General features: G+C 41.8%; 1 protein-coding gene across 1 annotated transcript in view; it reads left to right on the forward strand.

Moving 5' to 3' along the window:
• The window catches only part of arb2a (ARB2 cotranscriptional regulator A), a 169,296-nt gene that overhangs the window by 51,322 nt on the left and 93,575 nt on the right, over nucleotides 1–24,399 (forward strand). The window contains exons 7-8 of the mRNA XM_085368137.1: nucleotides 13,899–14,114; nucleotides 23,947–24,066. Coding sequence (XP_085224263.1) covers nucleotides 13,899–14,114; nucleotides 23,947–24,066 — 336 coding nt within the window. The remainder of the gene's footprint in view (nucleotides 1–13,898; nucleotides 14,115–23,946; nucleotides 24,067–24,399) is intronic.

Consider the following 24,399-nt stretch of genomic DNA (forward strand, 5'->3'; position numbering starts at 1 on the left):
CTCTTGTTCTTTAGTGTTTCTCTGCACTCTCTTTTTGGTATATGTGTGTTTGTATTTTGTTGTAGTGGTCCTGGCTGGAAAGCTTGCTCCCCCTAGCCAGTCTTGTCCCTAGTGCTTGGGCGGTTCGGCTCTTTTGTTTAGTTAATTGCAATGAGTATAATGTACTAGTCTCTCAGAGGTCCACGAAAGACAATTAGACAATCCCAAGAATTTAATGAGACACCACTAGCCCCAGTCCCCCTATCCTCTGCTTTGAGAAACACCCTGCTCTCCGTTGGCACTGACTGTGATGTAGTAAGGAGGGGGTTGTGATGCAGGTCTCCTCTCTGTGTCTGTTTGTGTGTTTACCAGATTGTTGGTCTGCCCATCAGAGAACTCACCAGAGAGAAAAGACCCAAGGAGATAAAATACAAAGAGAAAAAAAACAAAACAAAATAAAGAGAGATTTTAATTTTACGTTTATTTGGCACTTTTCCAGGCAGGCCTCTTACACTACGGGATTCTCTTGCTCGACAGGGAAGACTTCCCGGGAATATCTGTGTAATTATTAAGAGTGATTATCCTGTTCAGGCAGTGAAGGGACAGAGCACTTGACAGTGTCATCCCCAAAAGGAAGAGGGATGGCTGGAGGCCTGGGTGATGGACGAAACCCTGGGTGGCCTTTTTAAGGACTTCTCCCCACTTCTCTCTTTCATTATCAGTTGCTGTCTTTTTGTCTGTCTTTATTATTTCTCCCTTGGCATTCCCTTTCTCAGTCTTTCTATTATTTTTGTTATTTTTTTTCTCCTGTAATACATTCCATCATCAATGCTCAAGACCTCTCTGAATCATACCAAGATAAATCCTGCCTTAAAACAGAGGAAATATCCATAAGTGATTCATTATATCCCTCTTCACCCCGCATTGAGATTAATTAATGATATTGCTCTACTATTATCAAGTGCTTGTAATTCACAACCTTAAAACCTACCTTTGTACAATGTCAAGGAAAGAGCTTTTTTTTCTCGTATTCCTTTTGTTTTCATCTCCTCTCCTCCTTTCTTCTTCTCATTCTGTCATTCCTTTTCTTTTTTTTCTCTTCCCGTCCCTGGCTAATCACGGTGTTACAACAAAAGACGGGGCTCCATTATTGCATGTGTCCATCCCAGAAGAAAGGAAATGAGAACGGGACAGAGGGTGGCCGTGCCCTGACATCGCACTATTAATCTTCCAGTAAAGCCTTGTCAGGCAGAAACGGACACAAATGGATCACTCCCATTAACTGGGAGAGTGTAGGTAAGGGCTTTAACAAGCGTTTACCAGAGTCCATTTTCTCACTAATGAAGAGGGGGAATACACGACCTCCCAGCCAAACCTGCCAGACCACACTTAAAGGTCTGGATGGAGGAGAAAAAGAGGGAGGAAGAAGAGCCAGAAGAGGATAGAAGAAGAGAAAATGTGAGCATGGATAAAAAAAAGCTGTGCTCTCAGTGTTGACATGTTGTATCAACCATGGTGAGAGGTTAAGGCTGGGGCCGTAGCCTAAAAAGCCTCTGCCACTGGACAGCCATATTCTTGTGACGGAGAGCAATGAGTTCTGTTTTTTTGGCTTTTATTTCAGCGCTGACTATGATGTGGGCAGGGGGTCTTTTTCCATGCGGAACTGTAATATTTAAATTGGGGGAAAAACAGTAGTGATTTGCAAATCAAATAAACCTTATATTTCCTTGACAATTTGATGCCACCGGCTCCTTTTGATAAAGGTGACACTGGGCAATCAAAAGACTTGAACAGTTGTTTAAAGGTAACAGAAACACCTGATGGAACATATCACAACTAATTAGGTGAACTGAATGCATATTAGTATCATAAGTGGCTATCAAAAGAGCATGCTATCTTTACTTTGAAGTAAAGATAAAGAAATGCATGGGCAAATAGTTAGGTATAATGTTAGGGACAGTGTTTCTTTATTTTAAATATTAGATTTTACGCTTTTAGTCTTTATTATGATAGGAAAGCTGGGAGAAAGAGCAAAGGGAAGACAAGCAGTAAATTCACACGGGTCGCCCCCTCAACCCAGTGAGCTATATGGGCGCCCCAGGAATAATGTTTCTCAATGTGAATAATGTGGGGATTTCATCATTTACATTATCATTAAAAGATTTAGAGAGTATAGATAAGTTTCTACACAATCTACTACATCAAAAACCAGGACTTTATTGTGGTTCTCTTTGTTCTTCAGATAGCATTGCATTAAAAGCTTTAATGTGGGTTTAGAACATTTTAAAACTACTGACAGTGTGTGCGTGCAACTTAAAATTGTAAATGAAATGTACTGTATATTGTATACTGTAGCTCAGTTAAATTGGGCTAATGCAAAGTGGAAAACTGTCAGCTGAGTTTGAAATTCTTTCGCAATAATGGTTTCCACATCCTCGAGGATAGAGAGGAGAGGAAGCGAGCTTGTTATCTTGTTATCTGGGTATGCGTAAGCCTTGCTTATTTCAGTAAGACGTTGCCAAACTATAATATAAAAATGATAAAGCAGGCTCTGCAGAATTGGACAGTATTTTTTCAAAGCTGCACCAATCGGTCTCCTCAGTTTTCAAGCACTTACAGTGTATCATTGAAAGAAAAGCTGTTGCAACACAGTGGTAAACATACCCCGATTGTATTTTATTCCTCACATTAGATTCTGAATTTAAATATATTTAGTCTTTGCTGTTTCTTTTTTTCGTTTTACCTGTGATAGATATTTACACTTAGGGGCACAAAGTTGACGCATTCTTCAACGCCTTAATTTTGGGAGGTCAGAGGGCCAAAACTGTAGGTATTATTTCATACCTTAAGGAATTTGCATTTATGTGTAATGTTTTAAACATGTGTCTGACACTCTCTGGAGCTTTCATGTCTAAGGAGGGAGCTCCATCCATACAGCCCTGAAACCTGCTGGCACGGTGGCACGGCTCTCTGGGAGCAATGGCGCTTCCACAGGCTCGTGTGCAGTTTCGTATGAGTGTGTGTGTGTGTGTGTATATGTGTGCCGGATGTGGGTAGTATCTGTATGTGTGAGGATTTGCATGTTGAATTTCAAATGCACAATGTCCCTTTTCCCTTGACACGAGTTGGATGGGCAAGTGATGCTTTTTGAAAAGCCACATGATAATAAGAGATGTGCTGGAAATATATCAAGGATCAAGCTGCAGTGGCACAGTGTAATTCATCACCACCCCTCCAGATGTCAAACTGTTTTAGTTTAAGTCAGCGAACATGCAAACAGATAATTAAATAATCACACAATTCCAGTAGCACAAAGTATTTGTTTCTAATGTATTTTTATTTATTTATCTTCTGAAACAGAGTTCATAAATGATGCCCCACGTCAGCATGAGAGCCATGTATAAAACCCTCTAGATGGATTAGTTGTCTATCAGATTGTTAAGGCTCGCTTCATAAATGCATTTAGTTGTTGTTTTCCTTTGTGTCAGGTAGCTGTTAACAAGGAGACAAGTTTCCCGGACCACAGCCAGATCAGTGGAACTAGTGTCATTAAGAGATATGGTGACACGCTGACCTCTGTGATACTAGAAAGTGAGGAAGAGAGGGAGAGGAAGAGAGGCACAGCCAGGCCCGTTTGTCTGTTATCAGTGACTTTGTGTTCCACGGGCTCCCAGGGGAAAGCATGAGACGAGAGGGAAGACTTCACCTTCCTCCTCCCAGACACCACTCCGCCCCGTCTTTCCTAGCACTCTCGCTCTCTGCAGCAGCCATCCCCTTCTGCCCCCCACACCCCAAACATTTTTAATTATATCTTCTCCCAAGTATTGCGGCTCAGTAACCAAGGAGCTGACATTGATGCATGTGCTGATAAATCCGCAAACACTGGAAACAAGATTAACAAAGATTTTGAGGAAAGGGTGACAGCTAATTTTGCGCAATGGTCGGTGCCTCATTCAAGAGTGATGTTTTTGATAGCGCAAGCCACGCCTGAGAATTCATGCTTGACGCAGGGAAGGGGGACTCAAACATAGTGTGAAGAGTTCCACGGCATTTGCACTTTAAAATTCTTCCTTTCTTCTTTCCTTTCTCGTTGTTTGTAGAAAAGACAGTACATTCGTGTTTGTTTGGGATTTCTTGTGGTCATTTTGTGGGTATTTACTGTATTCATGTGTGTGTCTGTGTGTGTGTGTACCTTCCTAATCAGTATGATCTAATCAGCAGTGTGAATTGTGGAATCGGTGACATGCCACTCCAGGCCCATGGTCCTTTCTCTGAACTGACTCTCAACACGCTGAGACACCGATACATACTCCTCTGAGAAAGATATCAGTCTGCCTCATCACCTATACGTGTACACACACACATACACGTGCGGGCACACACATGCGCGCACACACACACACGCACCAGGAAAAAGGACGAGATAACAATCATACTTCGACAGCTGATTTCTTATTTTCTCATCGAGGAAGGCACATCGCCCTACCTCCTTCTTTTCTCTTTCTTCTCTCTGCAGCCAATTTCAGGTCTATACAGTAGAAACATTTTGCAGATTTCTTTTGTTCTTTTTTCATGCCTCTTCCCTTTTTTCCACCTCTTCATGTGATGCCTCCCTTCTCAGAATCGCCTCCCCTGTCTTCATCTGTAGGCAGCTGACAGCTTCTTTCACTTTTCTTTGTCAATTTCTCCCCTCTCTCTCTCTCTTTCTCTCACTCTCACCGTCTCCCTAGCTCTCTTTTTCATCTGCCCCCCCCACCCCCCCCACCCCCCATCTGCTTTCGCTTTTGTTTGCCTAGCCCCTATCCCGTCCCAACTTAAAGATGAGGAATGTGGTGTGACCCTGACCTCCATCGGCCCTGTAACCACCTCCGACCCCTTCAGGTGACCTTCGGTCACTGTTTTGACAGCTTGATTAATTACCCAGTGTTATGATTTATGAGAAAAGCTGTATGTAAAAATAATAGACAACAGGTGGTCTTAAAAAAAAGTAGTAGAGTTGAAAGGGCTTCTAGTAAGGATTGTGGTGGCGGTGGGGTTGAGGGTGGTCTGTGTGTGAGAAAGCTCTGAGGAGAAAGGGGATTTTTTTGATTTTCTATAGTTAATTGCTTTCAACCGCTTCTGAAGGTTGCGTCAGGTTAATGTACGGTTTACTTTGTTACCACAGCATGTATATCTCCGTGTGTATTTGGCTGTGTGGTGAGAGGATGACGGGGATTGCGTAGCTCCATGTGTGTGCTGTGAAGCATAAACCCTGCCATGTGGTAATGACACCATGGAAAATGTGCTGGAACACAGATATAGATGCATACACACACACGCACGCTCACAGATATGCTATATTCTCTGCAACCGCTTCTCTAGGTTACATGCTGTGAAAATAAGCAGAGTAAATGGCAGGACAGGCCAGCCATAGTGTTTACCCTTCACACTTCAAATACAGCTTGTGATTGGCTGTAGCGACCTCCCGTGACTCCTGGACCTGTGGTGCAGCTCCACTTAGAGAGAGGTCAGACTTTTGAGCGGTTGGAGTGTGTCACTATAGTTGTGGGTCCGTGTGCTAATACTGTGGCCTTTATTGCTGATGGGTACCCTGTTATAATCCACGGCGTACAATATCACCGCAAATAGAAATGAATATTTTACACATATAGAATTGAAAATTTAATCCCACGAAAGGTCACACTTAATATGAAATAGCTAACACAGCTCACATAGCAACATCGCCAGGACCTCCAGTTCTCTCTGCAGCTCTTCTTTGGCCTTTTACTAGATCACAGTAAGAGTCCAGGGGTGTCTGGAATGTTCTCCGACCTTTGACCCACCAAGATCATAGTGGTTCTCTGATGTTCAGTGAGATTGCTATTAGTAAGTCTCACACTGCTGATTATTGGTATGTGACACCTAGTGAAGGACTCTTACACATTTTTTCAAAACCGCTGATCAGTCAAAATCTGAATTCAGGGTCGAATATTTTGCTGTTACATGATTTGCAGGTGACCCTGATAAGGATAAAGGGGAAGAATATAGTTTGATGGATGATTTGCATGTGTTTGTGTAAAGGCTGTGTGCCTAGGTCTGTGCATGCACATGCGTGCATACATGTGTTACATGTGTCTAAAATGTTTAGATCTGTCCTGCCATTGACCCCAGCTGGCTCAGTCTGTACATATGGCCATGCGTCTCGCACCCACTGCGTGTGTGTTCATGTATCAACTACCTGTCCAGATGGTAAAGTAGAAACATTCACTGACAGTGCGTGTCTTTTGGAATTCACATGGCTGGGGAATTTCTTTACTTTAGTTAAACTGAAAGACAGAAATTGATGTTTCATTGTAATCGCAGATTGTTCGGGTTGTTTTTTGTACATTTTATAAGCATCAGGATTATAAACATCTCTGTTTAATTTGTCATTACATTCTTTCCTTTGGCTTTCTTCTTTTTATTGTTAGTGGCCTTCAGGACAATAACTTCAGGGTTGCTCCAGGGACACTTCCACTCCTTCTGTCTTCTGTTTTTGTAGCCTCACAGCTCTTCCCGCTATCCTCACCTCTCCCCCTGATTTATACATTAAATAGTTAGGTGGGTGGAAAGGGAGGCACCTATCATTCCATGATCTATATCTCTCTGTGCCCTCATTAAAAATACATGTGTATGCTTAGGGGAGACAATATAGAATATATAAATCAAAATGCTAACAGCATCAGAGTAAGCCTGCTGTATTTATTTCCCCATAGCTTTCCCGCTGCGGGTTGAGGACTCTTCCTGCTTACTGCATTTCCTTTTCAGTGGCAAACACATGTGTGTTGGTCTAATCTTAACAGATTCTGGAAATATTAATTTCTGTTGCAGCTGGTTTAACATTTAAAGTAGCAGAGATTGCAAAAACTCTTTTCGTTATTATAGATTATATTTTTATTGTCAAGTAAACAAATAAACCAAAATTAAATCAAACTTTTCAAAAGCATAGTCATTATCACATCTAGTGAGATGGTCTCGGTGAATTTACATGCTATCAGTGTCTTGACCAATGGCGCGCTCTTCTTTAGAGAAAGAAGAAGAAAAAAAAGGGAAAAAGTTGACAAATGACTTGTGTAACATTTACTTGCACAATCGATAGCTCTGACAATTTCCACCTGGACGGTGATTAATGCTACATCCACCCCCAATCTAGCAACCCCCACCCCCAACTCTACACCTCCTTCTGCGTGTCGTGCTGAGAGCAGATGAAGCAGGCCTCTGAAATCTGTGTGTGTGTGTGTGTGTGTGTGTGTTTTATGTGTCAGAGTTTCTGCCTAGCCATTCCGATGTTTGATCAACCATTGAGCATGGATATTGGCTGGATAAATTCAGATTGAGTGTGGTAAATAACCGACACATAAACCGGCTTTTCAGCGAGTGAGTTACCCAACAGTTTCTGCGTGTTTTTATATCTGTTCTTTCACAAAGGTGCTGAAAATAGTCGGGTCGGGAGGAACGAGACAGGAAGAGTGAAACGGAGAGAAAGAAATGTAAATTTGAGCATAAAAAGAAGCAAAGGCATGAGGGATCAGAAGCTGCACTATTCTCTTCACTTCCTCCACCCCACTGCTCCACTTTGAACTCATTTATAAATATTCAATTCCACATATAAACAATATCCAAATGAACCCAGACATCCAAGCCAAGGTTAAAAACCCTGCTGCTTATTACAGACACAACTACTTGACTAGCTCAAAAGGTTAGCTTCTTATTCTGACCTAAACTATTTGTGCTCATTAAGATCAAGAAAAAGATAATCATTACCACAGACTTATTTACTTTGGCTGAATTAGTGTACGACTACATTAGCAGAAGCGAGTCTTTGAACTTGAAGTGAAAAGTTGAATTTAGGGAAACTTAATTAAATGTGTACTCTTTTTATGAGAGGAGAAACCCATGCAGTAGGTGATTTGTTCAAAATTAACTCGGGAGGGCAGATGGTGAGATGAAGCTCCAGTTTGTCTTACTTTTTCTGTACACATTTATGTGTGCTGTTCACTTGATTTCTTAAACATGCACGGATGTGGGCTTAAACAGATGATCTAAGAAGAAGCAAGTCAAACACTAAATCATATTTATTTCTTGTAATTTAGGTAACTTTAGGTCAATGACATCTTAACAACCTGTGACACAATTTTTCTACTACCGTTCTGCTTGGCCTTTTTTAGAAAGACCCTATAAAATAATATTTAAGGACATTAGGTCTCCCCAGCAAACGCTTACATGACGGTCTGGTTATCTCGTCTAATCAAGAGCTTGATTGATTTCGGCTGACAAGCTGATGACAATCCCGTCTCATCCCCTCTCACATCCCCTCTAAGATCCACATGTTTTCATAGCCCCTGTGGTACAGTAAGTGCTCTCCCACCCTTCTGTTCTCAGAAAAAAAACTATAGCTGTGTGATTTGTGGGTATGGGGAGGGGTGGGCTGGGGGTCTCAGACGGGTGCTGTGTTAAATGAGAAAGGGGCACCGTGACTTAATCTGACAGTACTGTGCGAAGTGTGTGGTATCTCGACCTCAGGGAGAGGGGGAGTGGGAAAAGCGAGAGAGAAAAAAAACGAGGGGATCCAATGGATAAAGAGGCCCTGCATGCAAAGCTTGTGCACGTAGAGACTGAGACAGACAAGGTCACGCAGAGCAGGGTGGCCCTGACAGAGAGGTAGAGCAAACGACTGCGTACTTGTTATTACCATCTCGCTCAGCTGCTGTGTACCTCTTCATTGAGAAACTGTTCATTTTTCTCTGTCTTCATCCTTCCAAAAAGCTGTTTTTTCACATGTTTGTCAGCCACTCCAGCCGCTAGTAAGTGAAATGTGAACGGATTGTGATACCAAAGATTTGCTTATGCTTATTTTCCAACTTATCCTTTCACCTCAGTCAGCCTGTTACACTCAAACCTGACTGTGGCCTGCAGTCATCCCTCCCCTTGTTCTCATCTCATTGGGTATGCCACGCTGGTTGACCCTTTCGCTCTTGTCAGTCAAGCCACAGTAGCGAATCGGGGGGCTGCATATTGCTGGAACAAGGAAGTGGAGAGAAGGCTGTTGAGCCACTTGATTGTAAGAGCCCTGATCCTAACAGCCACCTGACAGAAAACTAATAATGTAAGCTGCCTAAGGGCCAATTTCGCTGGACTCCATAGATTGCAGACTGATTCTTGAGATGTAATTTGCATGCACACGCACACATCAGTGCATTAATATACAAGTGCAACAGGAAGAAGAACATTTATTTGCTCCTGTTCACCAAACAATACACCTACAACACATAGACCCTCCAATTCACACAACCATACCATCCACTTTCCCTCACTGCATGCACCCATGACCGCTATCAGCCATGCTTTGTACCTGTCAAGTGCTGTCCTTTTCCTTGTGCCCAGAGCCCTGCTCACTACATGAGAGCTCTCACATCAAAGCTTCGTGGAGCCCCACACGCACAGATGAAACACCCTCTCATTCCAGCCGCCTCTGTCCCCGCTCCTGCACATTAGACACATTTCATTTCATTACAACGCCACTGGAAAAATAGAGGTGCCGCTGTCTTAAAGGGACACCTTATTTACTCTCACTCGCGCTTGCCCACATGTCGACACGCACGCACGCACACACACACACACACACACACACACACACACACACACACACACACACACACACATATATATATATCTATATCTATATATATATGATAGATGTATTGATTTTACTTTTATATTATTATTACTTATTCTTAATACCTTGCACACGAAACTGAGGGGTTTTTTTGCATTTAAAGCATTGCTTTGTTTGATGAGATGATGGAGGTTTCATCATGATGATGAGTCGAGCCCTGGTTTCCGTAGCAGCGGCAGCCTTTGTTGTGCTATCTGGTGTGGGACAGGCTGACAAAGGAGAGCTAAGGAGCATCCAGAGCGAGGTGATGAGGTCGGGGTGCCCCCCCTCTCACAGGGGTCGGGGTGATCCTCTTGACCGCTGGCCCCAGGGCAGGGGCTCAGTGTGGTGGTGGCACAGGGGCACCTGCGGGGCATGGGAAGAGACTTAGGCTGCATACTACAGCAGAAAGGCAAGACTGACCGAATTCTAGAGGAGCGTACGAGTCTCTGTCTGTTTTCTTCGAGACAGTGTGTGCTCGTGTAGGACAAAGGGAGTGACCTAGTGTTAGCAATGTGTGTGAGAGAGATTTAGTGATAAAAAGGCAGGGTGACCCAACGTTTGGCAATGTGCATTTGTGTAAGATTCACACTTTGACAGCACATCACAATACAAAGATCAGTTTTTCCACGGCCGGGTGTTGTGTGAATGATGGGGAGTAGTTGGACTTAGCGGTAGCTAAGAAGCTGCGAAAAGACAGAAAGACATATCTCCATATATTTGGTTTTCACAAAAAAAAGCTGCACACATTTAGATGATACACAGCTTTTTATGAAAAACTTATCCTGTGATACATGAGGACATCATTGATACTCTGCTTTTTAATTTGAATACCCTATTTTTCTTACAAAACATGTATTTTCTAGGGAAGTGAATTTATTATACCCAGTCGTGGGGTCGCAGTAATTAGTTGTATCTGGAAGTTAAAGAAAGAAAAGAAGTAGAATCAAACCTAAAATTAATTCTATTAAAGTAAAATAAGCACAAAAAAATCTACTTGTCCTCTCCACCCGCAGAGCTCAGAGTCATATATTTTGTTGATGGAGACAACAATAAGAGGAGGAAATGACTGGACAGGGAAAGCACTGTTGCCCTGACATCAAAGCAGACCTCTTAGTGTTCAAATGAATGATGGTTTCCGACATAGAGGTGAACTTGGCGGCCCAGCTCCTCCAGACTAAGAACGCCAACGACACTGGTCGCCTTTACAGCAATGTTCTTCTGGGTGACTGGCCAACTGAAAGGGGTTAGTAATGTTAGGTTGGGTAGGTGTTGTTACCTCTCCAAAGCAAAGGCTACAGGGCACTCGGGGTTACCATAAGGACACTAAAGGCTCAGAACTGGGCTACTTGAGGTTGACATTTGTGTGTTTAAGTCTGGGGAGCATTATTGACCAGTAAGAGTTGGGGTAAGAGCACTGAAGACTAAAAAGGGTTATAAGCCATAGGGCTACCATTAGAACACGTGCGCCACTGTTGCTAAACCATTAACTTTTGGCCTTGTGAACTGGGATTTAGGTAAGAGAAAAATGGGCAGCCCCATTGGACTCATGTTGTTTTATACACTTCAAATGTTATATATCTTTCAGTCTACATTTGTATTCTTCTCCTTCAGCCTTGTTATACTTTATAAGAGACACTTGTTAACCATCATCCAGTCTAATCCAATAACACTGCCATAAACGTTAAAGTTTACAGAGCTTGCACATTCTCGGTTGTATTTTAAAGATGATAATATGATAAAGATTGATCTTTTTATTTCATGTATATTGTTCAGATTCTATTAGGTGAGTTTGATGTACTGCAGTGTATTACCCTGAAAATTGTTCATAATATAATTAGTATTAGTTTTTAGTAATGAAATTGCTCCCATAGGCTGAACTGGTCTTGTCAGTTATTTTATCAGACTACCACCAGTGGGCAGTGGCACAAAGCTGGTGTCTATCGGCCTAGAGTACATCTCTCTGCTTCTCCTTCCTTCTCTGTCTATTTCGGTCTTATCCTTTTATAATCCATCTGTATATCTCTCTGTCTTCACTGCTCTCTTTTACCCTCACCGGCTTCTGTTGTTTTTTTCATCTGGTAATTCATCTGCTTGAATGTTCTGGTCTGTCTAAACTTCTTGCGTGCAGATGTCTCTGTGATGTCTGAAGCCTAAATTTAATCTTGCTAATAGAAACTCATTTATTACCTCTTAAACTTTACTCATGCTGTACATGCATATACGCACACATAGAAAGTGATTAAATACAGATTTGGAAGCATCATCTATATATTTTTTTTAATATAAACCACTTCCTACATTAATGTCAGACTTGTTATGCCTTGTAGTAAAAAGCAAAACTGAACTGAAGTATGTACCGTAGAAGAAAATTTATTTAAATTTATCTAAACATATTTATTGTGGTGTTTAAAATGTAAAAGCTAATAAGTTTAAAAATGTATATACATAATATATAATAATTAATTATTTAATAATGTCTGGCTTTCTTCACACAATGTTTTTTCTATTAAAAATATGTATAGAAGAGAAGAACCTTTGAATTTGAATAAGAGTGAGCGTAAGATTAATTTTAATAATCAGAAGACGTGAGAAAGTGTCAGTCGCCATTGTCAACACATGGTAAGTGCTAAGGGAAAGGGTGTGTGGCAGGTTTGATGTCAATATGCACAGGAGGGACACACACATGCTGCGTCAACAAAAGACATGCACATTGCAATAACACTTATTAAGGAATAGACGACATGTCGCTGTGAGGAGGCAGTGTGTGTGACGGCGATTTGTGGGGAAGCCCGGTGAAGTTGCCTCTCTTAGAACTCCTAAAGGTCTTTTTGTCACACACATATCTTTCGTGTCCCACAGTTTAGTGTTCATGTCTGTATTGGTGTGGAGTTAGAAAGTCCTGCACCCATAAGTTTAGGCCTTGGGGTGGGTGTGCGTGTGTGTGTGTGTTCACAATGGGGGTTGTGTGTGAAAAGCCAGCCCAAAGTGAAACAGGAATCCATCCATTTCCTGCTTTAGTTTCAGAGTGCTTAGGACAATAAACACAGTTAATTAAAATGGCTTCAAAGTTGAAGAAGTCACTAGGCTACAAAAAAAACCTTCCTTTCCTCTACAGTGTGCATATAGCAGCACATCCCTTCTGTTATTCTCTTTTTTAATAACTACATAGGCTCTTTCTTCTCCTTTTCCCAGTCTTTTTAAGCCCTTACTATTGTGGCATTTTATGTAAATCAAATATTTTCTTTTCACGTGAAAACCGTAATTCTTTCTTAAGGTTTTTTTTCTTAATGCAACTTTTATCTGCGGTGCTGCCTGCAGAAGTTTCAAGTCATATTTACATTTGTAGCTAAGCCTTTCACTGAGTGATGGTAGGATCGATTGGGTCTGATATTAAGTGACACATGGCCTTTGGAGTCACTAAATGCTACTCACTTACTGAAACCACCATCACTGAATTCCAATCCCCTAGTTACTCCTCAGGCTTGTCCCTGCAGTGACATTCTCTCCTCTATCTCTTTCGCTGCCATTTCTTTCAGTCTGGATTTGCATCTTTTCACCGAGTCATGTCACAATCTGTGTCTTTTAAGTGTCGTGTTGGTATTATTTGCTCATAAAGATCCACTGCTGGGCTCTTTGTTAAAGACTACGAACCACTACCAGACCAAGATTACACAGGAATGTTTGTGAGCTTCTTTTTCTTGTGGTTTACTCTGCATTGTTACATTTATATTGCTGTTTACTTACCTAGTCGGCCTGACAAAGGGACTATCAGATTTTTCTCAAGAAAAAAACGAAAAGAAAAGAAACATGTTCTAAAAAGCATTAAATTCTCATCACTTTTTAATTCAGTTCATAATTGTATCATGGAGACAAAACAAAACGAAATAACCGAAACACCTCAACATATTGGAAACTAAAAATCTGGAAAAAGAGGAAACAAAAATCTGCACCCCTATCACACATATGTTTCTGTATATACATGTCTACAAAGATGCATCTATTTATTGATATATTATAGAAATAAATGCAGATTAAAGGTTATCGCCTCTATTTGTATTTCTATTTTTTCTTTTACAAATATTTTATTTTAAAAAGGTTTACGTAAATCGGAAATAGTCAAATACCATATAGTTATAGTGTTAATGGATAAAATATCCAACACTTTTAACACTTTAAGGTAACTATCTCACGATGCTCGTGCCTTGGATTTAACACACAAATGTATGTTTCCTATTTGTTTTAGGAGGGCTATGGCGTGATGGTGCTCAACCCCAATGAGAACTATTTGGAAGTGGAAAAACCGACAAAGTCTCCCCTGCCCTCTCCGACGGAGACCTCCGACGAACCTGCTGAAAAGAGGGAGCGCAAAGACGATAAAGAGGGGAAAAAGAAGAAGGAATTTTATGAGAAATACCGTAACCCACAAAGAGAGACTGAGACAGAACGGATTCTTATACGAGTAAGTCCAAAAAAGGGAACGATGAAGATATGGAGAGAGGAAAGAGAAGGAAGGCAGGAAGGAAGTGTTTGCAGAGCCAGGGCTAGAGGAAAAGATGATAGATGCTGATGAAATGTAGACATGATGGTGGAGGTGGACAGAGTGACAGTTCTAGGGTCGTAGGAGGAGGTAGGAGGCAAGACATAGGTGAGAAAATGGATAGCAGGAATTTGGCTAAGTTTCGAAAGACAAATGTGGCAAGGGGGAGCGGGGAGGAGGAAGCTAGCTAAGGAAGTGAGGGAAGGATATGTTAGGTAACAAGGGATGAAGGGAGGATGGAAGGCAGAGGGAGAAAGAGAGGCTCTTGTGTGGTCAGCCTGTGTGTGAAGAGGTTGGCTGTTCTCCAGTCGCCTCTCAGTGAGCAAGTGTTAACCACATGGCTACCTCCCTTTCTCCTTCTTCCTCCCCCTCTTCCCCTCACTTTTTTTCCCCTCTCAGATGGTGGGCTGGTCAGTGCAGCTCTGGCCCTTCACTCTTGTTGACCGCTGGGATTATTATCTCCCTAACACACACTGTGCAAACACACTGCAACATTCTTATCGTGCAACACTGACTGTGCACCCCTTAATCATACATATACGCATATGCATACACATACAAATACACATAAACACACACATGCTCATATGCAGCACTCGAGGCGCCTAGCTTGGCCAGTTTACCTTGTGGTCAAACAAAGGAAGTGACCCATTGCATAAAGCTTCTGATGTCTTCTGTTTGACCCCTGCTGACAAATTTAATATTCATTGGCCACTTGAACAGGGTCCAGCCCAATTATCTTTTTCTTTTTTTTGTCATTCGTCCCTCACTTCCTTTTGTCATTGCGTAAAATCTTAAAAATTAAGATCATGCTCCATGGCTGGGTCTCATATAGGCAAAGCACCCTCACTGATTATATGAGTCTTCATTTGGTTGATGGCAGTAGCATCGCAGCAATGGATGTACATTTGTGTATGTGGGTGGTGTTTGTACATGTGTGTAAGTGTATGTACATGTGTCTGCGTGTGAAAGACGTCACTCTCTGGTGTCTGACAAGAGTTAGGGCTGCTGTGGGACTAGCGGGCGGTGTGTGAGCTGTCATCACGGGCTTCTTTTTCTCACCCCCCACCCTTCCAGCAGTACCTTTATACACGCTGTAATAAGGTATAATTAGCTGCTGTCCTCTCTTACTCTATCAGATTTTGCATGTGTGCTGCTTTCCTCATCATACAAGCGGTGAACTCACTCACTGACATGAAGATCTTTGTAAATGATCCATCGTGTCATTTCTAATAATGGTGCCAAACAAACTCGCATCTGCTGTCAGCTCTATATTGATTTATTTTATAGCTGTACACCACGTGTATCTGCTGAGGCTTGAATGATTTTCATATCATGAACTGATCTCTTGCTTTTGCCATTTCAATTTTTTTGTATCTACTTGTATGTATCTTCTTTTTCTGTTGTCATCCTCTTGCCTGGGATCTTTACCGCTAAGTAATGTTAGCAGAGTTAGATCAAAACTACACTCCCAACTTAGTTTTCCTTTTACTACAAGTAAGCTGCAGTATTATTTCTGTGTCTTTATATTCAGCTTTGCTTGCTTACCCAGTGATGCATGCTGGCCACAGTCAGATATATTGAGGGGAGGCAGTATGAAGCAGTGGACAGTCTTCACATTCCCCATCCCAACAAGATGAAAGCAAGGACAGACGACATAATTAATGACCGAAAAAAAGGAAAAGAAAACCTTCCATTTAAACCAAGCACAATGTTGACTTCCTTTGTTATTCAACTATTAAACTTTCGGCAACTGAAGTATATTGCTAATTGATTTAGCACTTCACAAAGCAATATCATACTCACTCACTCACCTTGAGCAGGACTTAGATTTTGCTGCTAAATATACTTGTCTTTGCACGATTAACGAGTGAGCAGTTAGGATCTGTGTTGGTGCCTCTTGAATTTTGACCTTTGACCCAGAAGTGAGCAGGATGTTAGCATGTATGACCTCGCCTTTATTGTCCACCCCCTCCCTTCGCCGCATCACTACTCCACTGCTCATCCTCTATCCGTCCAAGAGCAAGCTGTCACATGCACACATGGAGATATGTAAAGGCTCACACATACCAGCAGACAAAAGAGTAAAGAAGGTGAAAAGAGAGCTGATAGTGTGTTTGTGTGTGCTTGTGTGCGCTTTTTTCCTTCAACTCTGTTGGTCAAGGTGGGTGGTGGATCAAATCAAACCTCTTTAGCAGGGCTGTTTTCATCTTTTTTTTTATACAGCACCCACCCAAGACACACTCACTCACCAACCTTTGTATTCGCTACACCTCACAGTCTTACTCCCGCTGGGCTGGCAGACCACCTGCACACAGCCATTCAGAAAGACACATATTCAAACTATAAACCTCTAGTCCTGGCAATATCATGACACCCAACAAGACAGAAGAAGCACCTTAAGCTTGAAATAACACCTGTCTTGCTCTGAGTTTATATTTGTGACGCTCCTGAAATTACAGTTTATCATCTCTTTTTTTCCTTCCAGTTGACTCGCAAAGATTGACAGATACACACAAATACACAGCAGCCCACTGATAGAGTTGAGTTGATTAATACGCTTCCTTACACACATTGGTAAGCTCTTAACTGCTTTTAGGATTCTTACTTTTTAGCCTTGGGTTCATAGTGTGCAACCTCTCAACCTTATCTAATCCTTCTCTTCCCTGCTCCTCTAGATCACACACCAATGGGCCATGTTTAGGGGGATATTGGTAGAGGAGAAAGAAAAAGAGAGAGGGCACAGGGAGGCATGGAGGGATAGAAAGTCTGATCGGAGGGATGCTGATGAGGATACTGGAGGGGAAGCGGGTGGGGGGTACTTTTTTAGCACTTAACCATATAGAAGTTTGGGAGTTCACTTTACTCTGAATTTTAGCAGTAATCCAGTTAGCTATTTTCTGTCAGCCAAGCGGAGGAATGGCAGGAACAAAAGGCACATTCATGGGCTTAAGAAGCTTCCAAAGAGTTCACCCAAGGCTGGCTGGCTGGGATTAGGCCAGCAGGCCCTGGAAAGAAGAAGGGGAAAAAAGAGCAAAGAGGACAAAAAACAGAGCTTCGCCTTTCTTTAAGCACCACTTATTTTTATAAATGACTTGAATGCTTTTCCTTCTTTCTGTTTTCGTGTTTTTATGTTTCTCCTTTCAACGCTGTACATTTCTTAAATATTGAGAAAGAGAGGGAAAAAGAGAGGCCCTCACTCCTAGAGGAATTTAGGGTTTCAGATTGAGGCTATCCCTTCTTTTCCTTTACTTTTGCTATATAAGATTCACTGCAACTTCAGTTGTCACCATGATATCTTTGTGCTCTTCTCTAATATTTTTCACTCGTTATAGACTTGCCATAGTGGCAACTGGAGGTTTGTTTGTTTTTTTAAGAAAAGTTTTATCTTTAATTTTTTGGTGATATCTTTTACATAACCTAGGGGTCTTCTACTACTGATCTTTTTGGATGCACGTAGTGTGTTGTGTATGTCGGTACATTTACTTTTTCTAGGTTTTGCTTCTGAAGGCCCATTATTTCCAGTTGTAGCTGTCCACACCAATCAGCTGGGGTCATTGTTTGTATCTAGGAGCTTAATTAATGAATTGCAATATATGCTACTGTAATAGTTGGCATAGCTCAAAACATTTAAAAACAAAGAAATATTCTATTTTGAGTGATGCACTGTGATAATATCATATGGTGGGATGTCTGGTGATTCCCACCTCTAATTTTATGCCTTAATACAATTTAGTTAGGTTCTATAAAAATGACACTTTACAGAGTTGTCACGTGTTTATTTCAGTTGTAAAGTTGGATGATTTGCGCATTGAAGTCTATGGGGTTAGACTTGTTTTAGGAGCCAGTGGTTTTGAACTGAAGTTTTGGCATTTTGGTTGGCTCCCTTCTTTAGCTCAGGAAGTTGCTGTTTGTGCTGTACTACAAATTCTCTAAGGTACATGCACGCAGATCTACACACAAACACACCAAAACTCGATCATAAACTTAAGACGTGAACACGTAAGTGCACAGTCTGACATTTGTATTGCGACACGGTACTACCGTGTTTCTCTGTGGATTTTTGCTCTTTGTCACCTTCACCTATTTGCCCCATTTTGTGGTCCACAAGCAGTCATACAGACATAGTTTACCTGACCTTTGATCTGTAGCCTTGCCAAGAAGTGAGGCTCAGCATTTCTAAGGACAGGTAGGGACTTGATTAACCTCTGAACCTAGTCAGAGGAGAGGTCAATGACCCGGGCAAGAGGGCAGCTCACAAGCTTGCTGCAGAGAGCAAATTGGCTGGATGCCACTTTTGCATTTGGGTGTGTATGTCCGTGTAAATGTGGCAGTGAAGGAGCTTTGATGTGTGTGCTTGTGTATCTGTTTTTATGAGCCAAGTCTTTTAGGTATGCTGCGTGTGGCATTTTTAACTTTAACTTTATTTTATATTAGAGTTGTTTACGGCAGTTTAGCTTTAACTTCTCAAAGTTTTAAAAGGGAAGGTCTGTTGGATTCAGCGCTGTTGGTTTGTGTGTGTGTGTGCAATTCTGAGCGCACTTATTTAGTACACAGCATATGTGCATGCATGCATACCTGTGTGTTTGTGAGTTCGCTTGGGGCAGAACAAGTGTAGCTGGTCTCAGATCCCTGCTCCCAATCTTCTACTCAGGTCAACCATCAAACACATCCATCCTGCCCTCGCTCACACCTCCCCACCCACTGAGCTCCCTGTCTCTGTTTCTTTCCCTCTTTGCACACAACCCTGTTGTGGATACTGGCTGACCCGAATGAAGATATAGTCAGACACACACACACAGCACCTCAGGGTCATCCTGGAACAAACACAGCCTTGTCTGCCTGCCCGCTTTCCTTTGCCTTATGTCAATTAATGACTCGCAGTAATTTCACCTGACAATCCTGGCGGCAGCACGAGGCTAGCCAAGATGTCACAGTGATGACCTTTCTGGCCCGCAGACGCTCTTTTCTAATAAAGAATCTCACAAACCCACAGCAACTTCCTTTGTACTTTGTTAATGAGTTATTGATTTGAAACAATGCCCTGGCAAATATTGTCAGAGCAGACTGACCCTACCAAGGTCATGCTATTTTATTATATACAGTCTCTGCACGCTAATCTGAACGTGGGATGACATGTACGCCGTAGTTTTGCTCCTTTCTCTGGCATCCCCCTCTCTCTTTCTCTCTCTCTCTGACTCTTTCTCTTCCCCCTTACACTGTATATCCCCTCATTGCAAAGTCAAGTAACACACCTACACATATATTTCTCTCTCTGTCTTTCTCTCTCTTCCCCCCCTTGTTAGTCTTGCACATGTTTTTCACCTCATTCTCCCTTTTCTCCGTCTCTTTCTCGCATCATTATATTCCCAACTCTCCATAGGTAGTATACCTGCTAATTACCTACAATGCCACAGTCATTATTTTCCCATCTCTGCCGCTAATTTGCTCCATACCTTCTTTTCCCCCCACTCTAGCAGACCCATCAGCTCCCAGACAGCTTCCAGCTCGCCTGAGCTCTCTGTCTGCCTTTAAAGAGAGAAAAGAATGAAACAAATACAGGAGGGGAAGAAAAAACAGGAAAACGATGGCAAAGGACTGCACATCCCAGACATTGATTAGAATGCAATTGCAAACAGGTGTCGTAGAGGTCCACTATTTAATTGTGTGCGCAGAGACATGTACAGAATCATGCACGCAGTCATTCACAAACAAACACAAACTAACTGATTCTAATAACCTCTTCGCTAATACCAAACATGTAATTACCTACATTGCTTATTTAATATTTAGTCATTAGCCCAAATGAAAACAATCCTGTTCTGCACTGAGCTGGACATATTAAAGACTGTAATGACTAGGGCTGCAGGTTGGTTTACTCAGTGTGTGGCCTGCGAGCATGAGGGGACTGAGAGATTGGTCAGCCAGTCTTTACTGTGTTTCTGCTTGTCAGTGAGAGAGCAAAAGTGAGTACGAGAGTCCTGTGTAATTTCACTAATTTCTTTTTTCTTCTTCCTTTGCAGAAAGACATTGTTGTGTGACCTGTGCGTTCTGTTGCGTTTAAAAAATTCAGCTTTCTCTGTGCTCTGTCTTTCCCTATACTTTTTTTTGGGACTGGAACCGTATCTGCCCAAGCAAAAGAGTCTAAACCCAATGAAGTTGTTTAGAGATCCCCGTGACACTGTCCTGACACTTCTGGCTTCCGCTGAAAGGTTTCTCAGTGTAAAAAGTAGAATGGCTCTTATCCACTAGATTCCTTCCAGCCCACACTGCTCACCGTCTCCCACCTTGAAATTTCAGCTTCCTCAGACATCCGCTATCTTTTTGGATGACTGGAGAGGAGGAGCAGAAGGGAGGAGCAGGGAGGTCTGCAGTGGTTGTTTGTCAGAGTGTGTTGATGTTGTTAGATTCATTGTTTCCTGTGTTGGTCAGACACTGGGTTTGTGTTGGCGTTGAGGCTGTTATTCTGGCTGCAGTGCACTCCTCTCTTCTGCTCTCCTCTCCCTGCTTCTCATTACATTGAATAAACACAGGGCAAGTACTGGACCGGACAAACTTTTGAAGAACGCGAGTTTCAATCTGTGTGAATGTACTGGAGCATGCCTGTTTGTGTGTGTTTGTGGTACATGTGTGTGTTGTGTGCACACTCTTGGGTGCCTGCAATTAAGTATGGCTTTTGACTGGAGAGTAAGTCTTTATTGTGTAAGTAATGGAAAGAGCTAAATTGAACAATTTCTTGAAACTAGACAATTGGAAGGCACACTTTCAACAGAGGGCTAACAGTTGGAACCACTTATGGACTGAAAGTGGGATAGATCTTCATGCATAATGTTACTCTAATTTATTACTTGAAATCAGTGTTCTGCTGATTGCATAGCAGGATCTTGGCTAAAACCACATTTTGTTTCGCTGACTCATTGAAGTCATTTGTATTTTTTTTTTAACGTGTGTGAATAGTTTGCACACAGTATGTTTTAAGCATGGAGTTCCCTAAATGTTTCTCAAAGTCTTTGTTGTGTCACTACCTACATTGCACTTTATTCACATGATTGATGTAGGTGCATTTGGATGAATGTTGGCGTGGTAAAGGTTTGTAATTTCCAAGTTTGAAGCTGGAAGTACACGTCAAACTCTTCTCACTGAGTAATTCTGCTAGACACACAATTGTACTCCTGTTATGTATCTCTCACTCACTCCCTTTCTCACTCTCTATAACTTTCTGATAAAAAGCTGTCTTTCAGCATCTGGAGACTGTTTTGTCCTGGGTGTCTAGAGTTCGGATTTGTACTTTATATTCACTGAGGGGACAGTATGGATTCCTATATATGTGGTAAACACATTGTACACACTCTCAAATGTCCCTTGACAGCTATGGTTGAAGTGTGCTGGCAACAGGTGTGCAGTGGGGAGGCTGTTCTGACAGTACTGGCAGATGCACACAGATCTACGAATGCGCACACATACACACACTCAAAGGCAGAGGAAAAAAATCTCTGGAAAATAAATAAACTAAGATACCGTGTGAGAGCTGGTGACGGGAAGCTAGTCTCACAGGGCAGCAGACTCCACTGCAGCAAATTAACTCTAGGAGATAATTGCAACAATATGCAAATGTTGTTTAGATAATTCAATACAATGTCATGTCAGGTAGTCAGTCACAGTTGCCTGATACTAAGGCAAAGACTGTATGTGCAAATTTGTGTGTGCGTGAGGTTAGGGGAAGGAGTCAGGAACACACCACCGCATGTTAAATCCTGCAGTGTTTTCCAAAATTATGAGTCATAGTATAGGAACAAATAAAGACATTTATCTTGTCCTCACATGGGCAAAAAACTAATATCGTGTCAGTTTTACTCATAGCCAGGTTTTGCCCTATTGATAACAGCACTTTTGGACTTGTTTAGGCGTTGGTATGTGTGCTACATAGAACAGCAAGCCATGTCTAATGTCTCTATGTCAGTGAACCTTGGGTGGAGAAGTGATAAAATAGGAGACAAATGAGTGTGAAGAAGAACAGGTGGCATCAGTGAAGGAGAAAAGAAGGTAGAAGAGAAGGGAAGAGTGAAAAAAGGAGGCAGGCTAATAAAATGGGCTTCATAGATGAAGGGCGACATGGTGGAGAAGAGAAGAGGGAGACTTCAAAGGGCTTTGATGTCACAGCCTTTCAGACAGACAACTCTTCTTCAGCCAGCCGCCGCGTACATGCCGGAGACCACATACACATGAATGCGTGAAAAGTAAAGGCATAGCCCTGATGGCAGAAGGGCAGGGCAGAGCGGAGTTGCCTGCTCTTGCATCACGCTCTGTGAATGGAGGTTGGTGCTGACACTACAACCCCCCTCATGCTAATCTAGCGCAAACACAAACACTCTGACAGGTTAATTTACCTCTAGACAAACATGGCAACAAAAACACACATCAGCACATCATCAAATACTACAACCGCACACAGACTTGCACACACTGATGCACGTGAGTGAAACCATTGAATCAAATCACAAGCTCGATTACTTTGTACTAAAACTAAACTTTAAACCACATCTTTGTCTGCAGTGTGTGTGTACGAGTTGTGTGTTGAGCACCTTCTTCTCAGTTACCACCTTGAATATTGAAGTAATTATCTGTCTGACATAATACAGTGTCCTCACACAATGAAAGCAGAATTGCGTTAAGTAAAAGGATGGTCTCTTAAGATATCTCCTCTGTCCTTTACCATAAAATTGCTAATTGCTTTTTTGAGTTTGATTGAACAGTTTGACTCTCGATTAACAGATGCGGATTTCTTCTCCAACAAGCCGTGTGTTTGTTTACTTTAGGATATTATTTCTGTATGCATAAGCGTGCCAATTAAGAGAAGTATGCGTGTAAATAATCAGGTTTGCGTTTCGTATGGCTACAGTTTCTCGTGTTGTTGAATCGCAGGATACAGGTGTCTTCAGTTAACACAGTTTCTTGTGCAGTGTAACCTCTTGTGCGAATGCGCTGTTGATTTCTGTTGTGAACCAGACAGCCTGATAGAAAATCAAAGTCTGGAATCAATGTCACAAGTTCATTAATGGTTGCCCTTTTCGCAGCTGTACACTTGCTATTGTTCTTTCCAGTCCCAGATAAGCACTTACGTCTCAGGTTAATTAAACATGTCTTCTGGTTGCGTGTTACTGCACATGTGTGTGTGTGTGTGCTCGCACAACTGTATACATGCAGATGAGATTGAGAAAAGATGTAGGGGAATTTATTTGTGGTACAGCATTGTGCTTGAGTGTGTGTTTTGTGTGTACGTGCATATGTCTCCTCTCTGTCGTCTTTTTTTTTTTTTTTGACCTTGCCCTGGTGTCTTCCCATTATGCCTCTACTGGTGTTTAGATGGACCATTGATTCAGCAACGGGGTACAAATTAAGATTTAAATGTTACGTCATCCTGCCTATTGAGTTTTACATTTAGGGCATTTGCAATATGCAAGACTTATTGATCTGTTGAAGTGTGGCTCTTTGTAGAAATCACCTCAGGCTACATCCACTTTTCTTTTGAATTTCTCTCTTTTTGGCTGGGCCTAGAGGGGCAGGTTTTGATGCTGTAGCATTAAAGCATCAATAGAGTTTAATAACTCTATTGATGCTTCATTGTCATTGGCTAGACCCTTCTTAAATGTTTTGTAGTTGCACAACTGGAGTTTGTCGGTAGCCTTCAAGCGTCAAGGATTTCTTTGAATTGTCTTTGTTGTGGATATGACAAAGCATATTTTTTGTCTTGCAGGAAAACGGCTCCTCAGAGGAACATGTGCTGTACGTGTGGGACCACTTTGTGTCCAAAGCCGCAGCCAAGAATGTCTTCATCATGGCCCATAGCTATGGAGGACTGTCTTTCGTTGAGCTGGTGAGTGTTTTAGTTTTCCGCTTGTCTTTTCTACCTCCTACCAACAAAAGCATGCACTGAAATGGACAATACACTCCTGTTAACACAAACACTATTGTACGTGTTTGACCCTTACACTACTTATTCTCGAACACACACACAATAATACAGTGCTGTGAAAATGTATTTCCTGCTCTTCCTGATTTCTTTTTTGAAGATTTTTCACATGTAAATGATAAACAATAACTAGAGTAAAATTGAGGGACCAAAAATTATCCAAACATATCTAACTCTATGTAAAAAAGTACCTTTATTTTTTATTTCACTAGCCATACCCAGGTCTGATTACTTACT

The sequence above is a fragment of the Diplotaxodon limnothrissa genome, linkage group LG12, assembly GCF_057381915.1.
Source record: "Diplotaxodon limnothrissa isolate DT_005_m linkage group LG12, D_limnothrissa_male_GT1.1, whole genome shotgun sequence".
NCBI classification, from domain to species: domain Eukaryota; kingdom Metazoa; phylum Chordata; class Actinopteri; order Cichliformes; family Cichlidae; genus Diplotaxodon; species Diplotaxodon limnothrissa.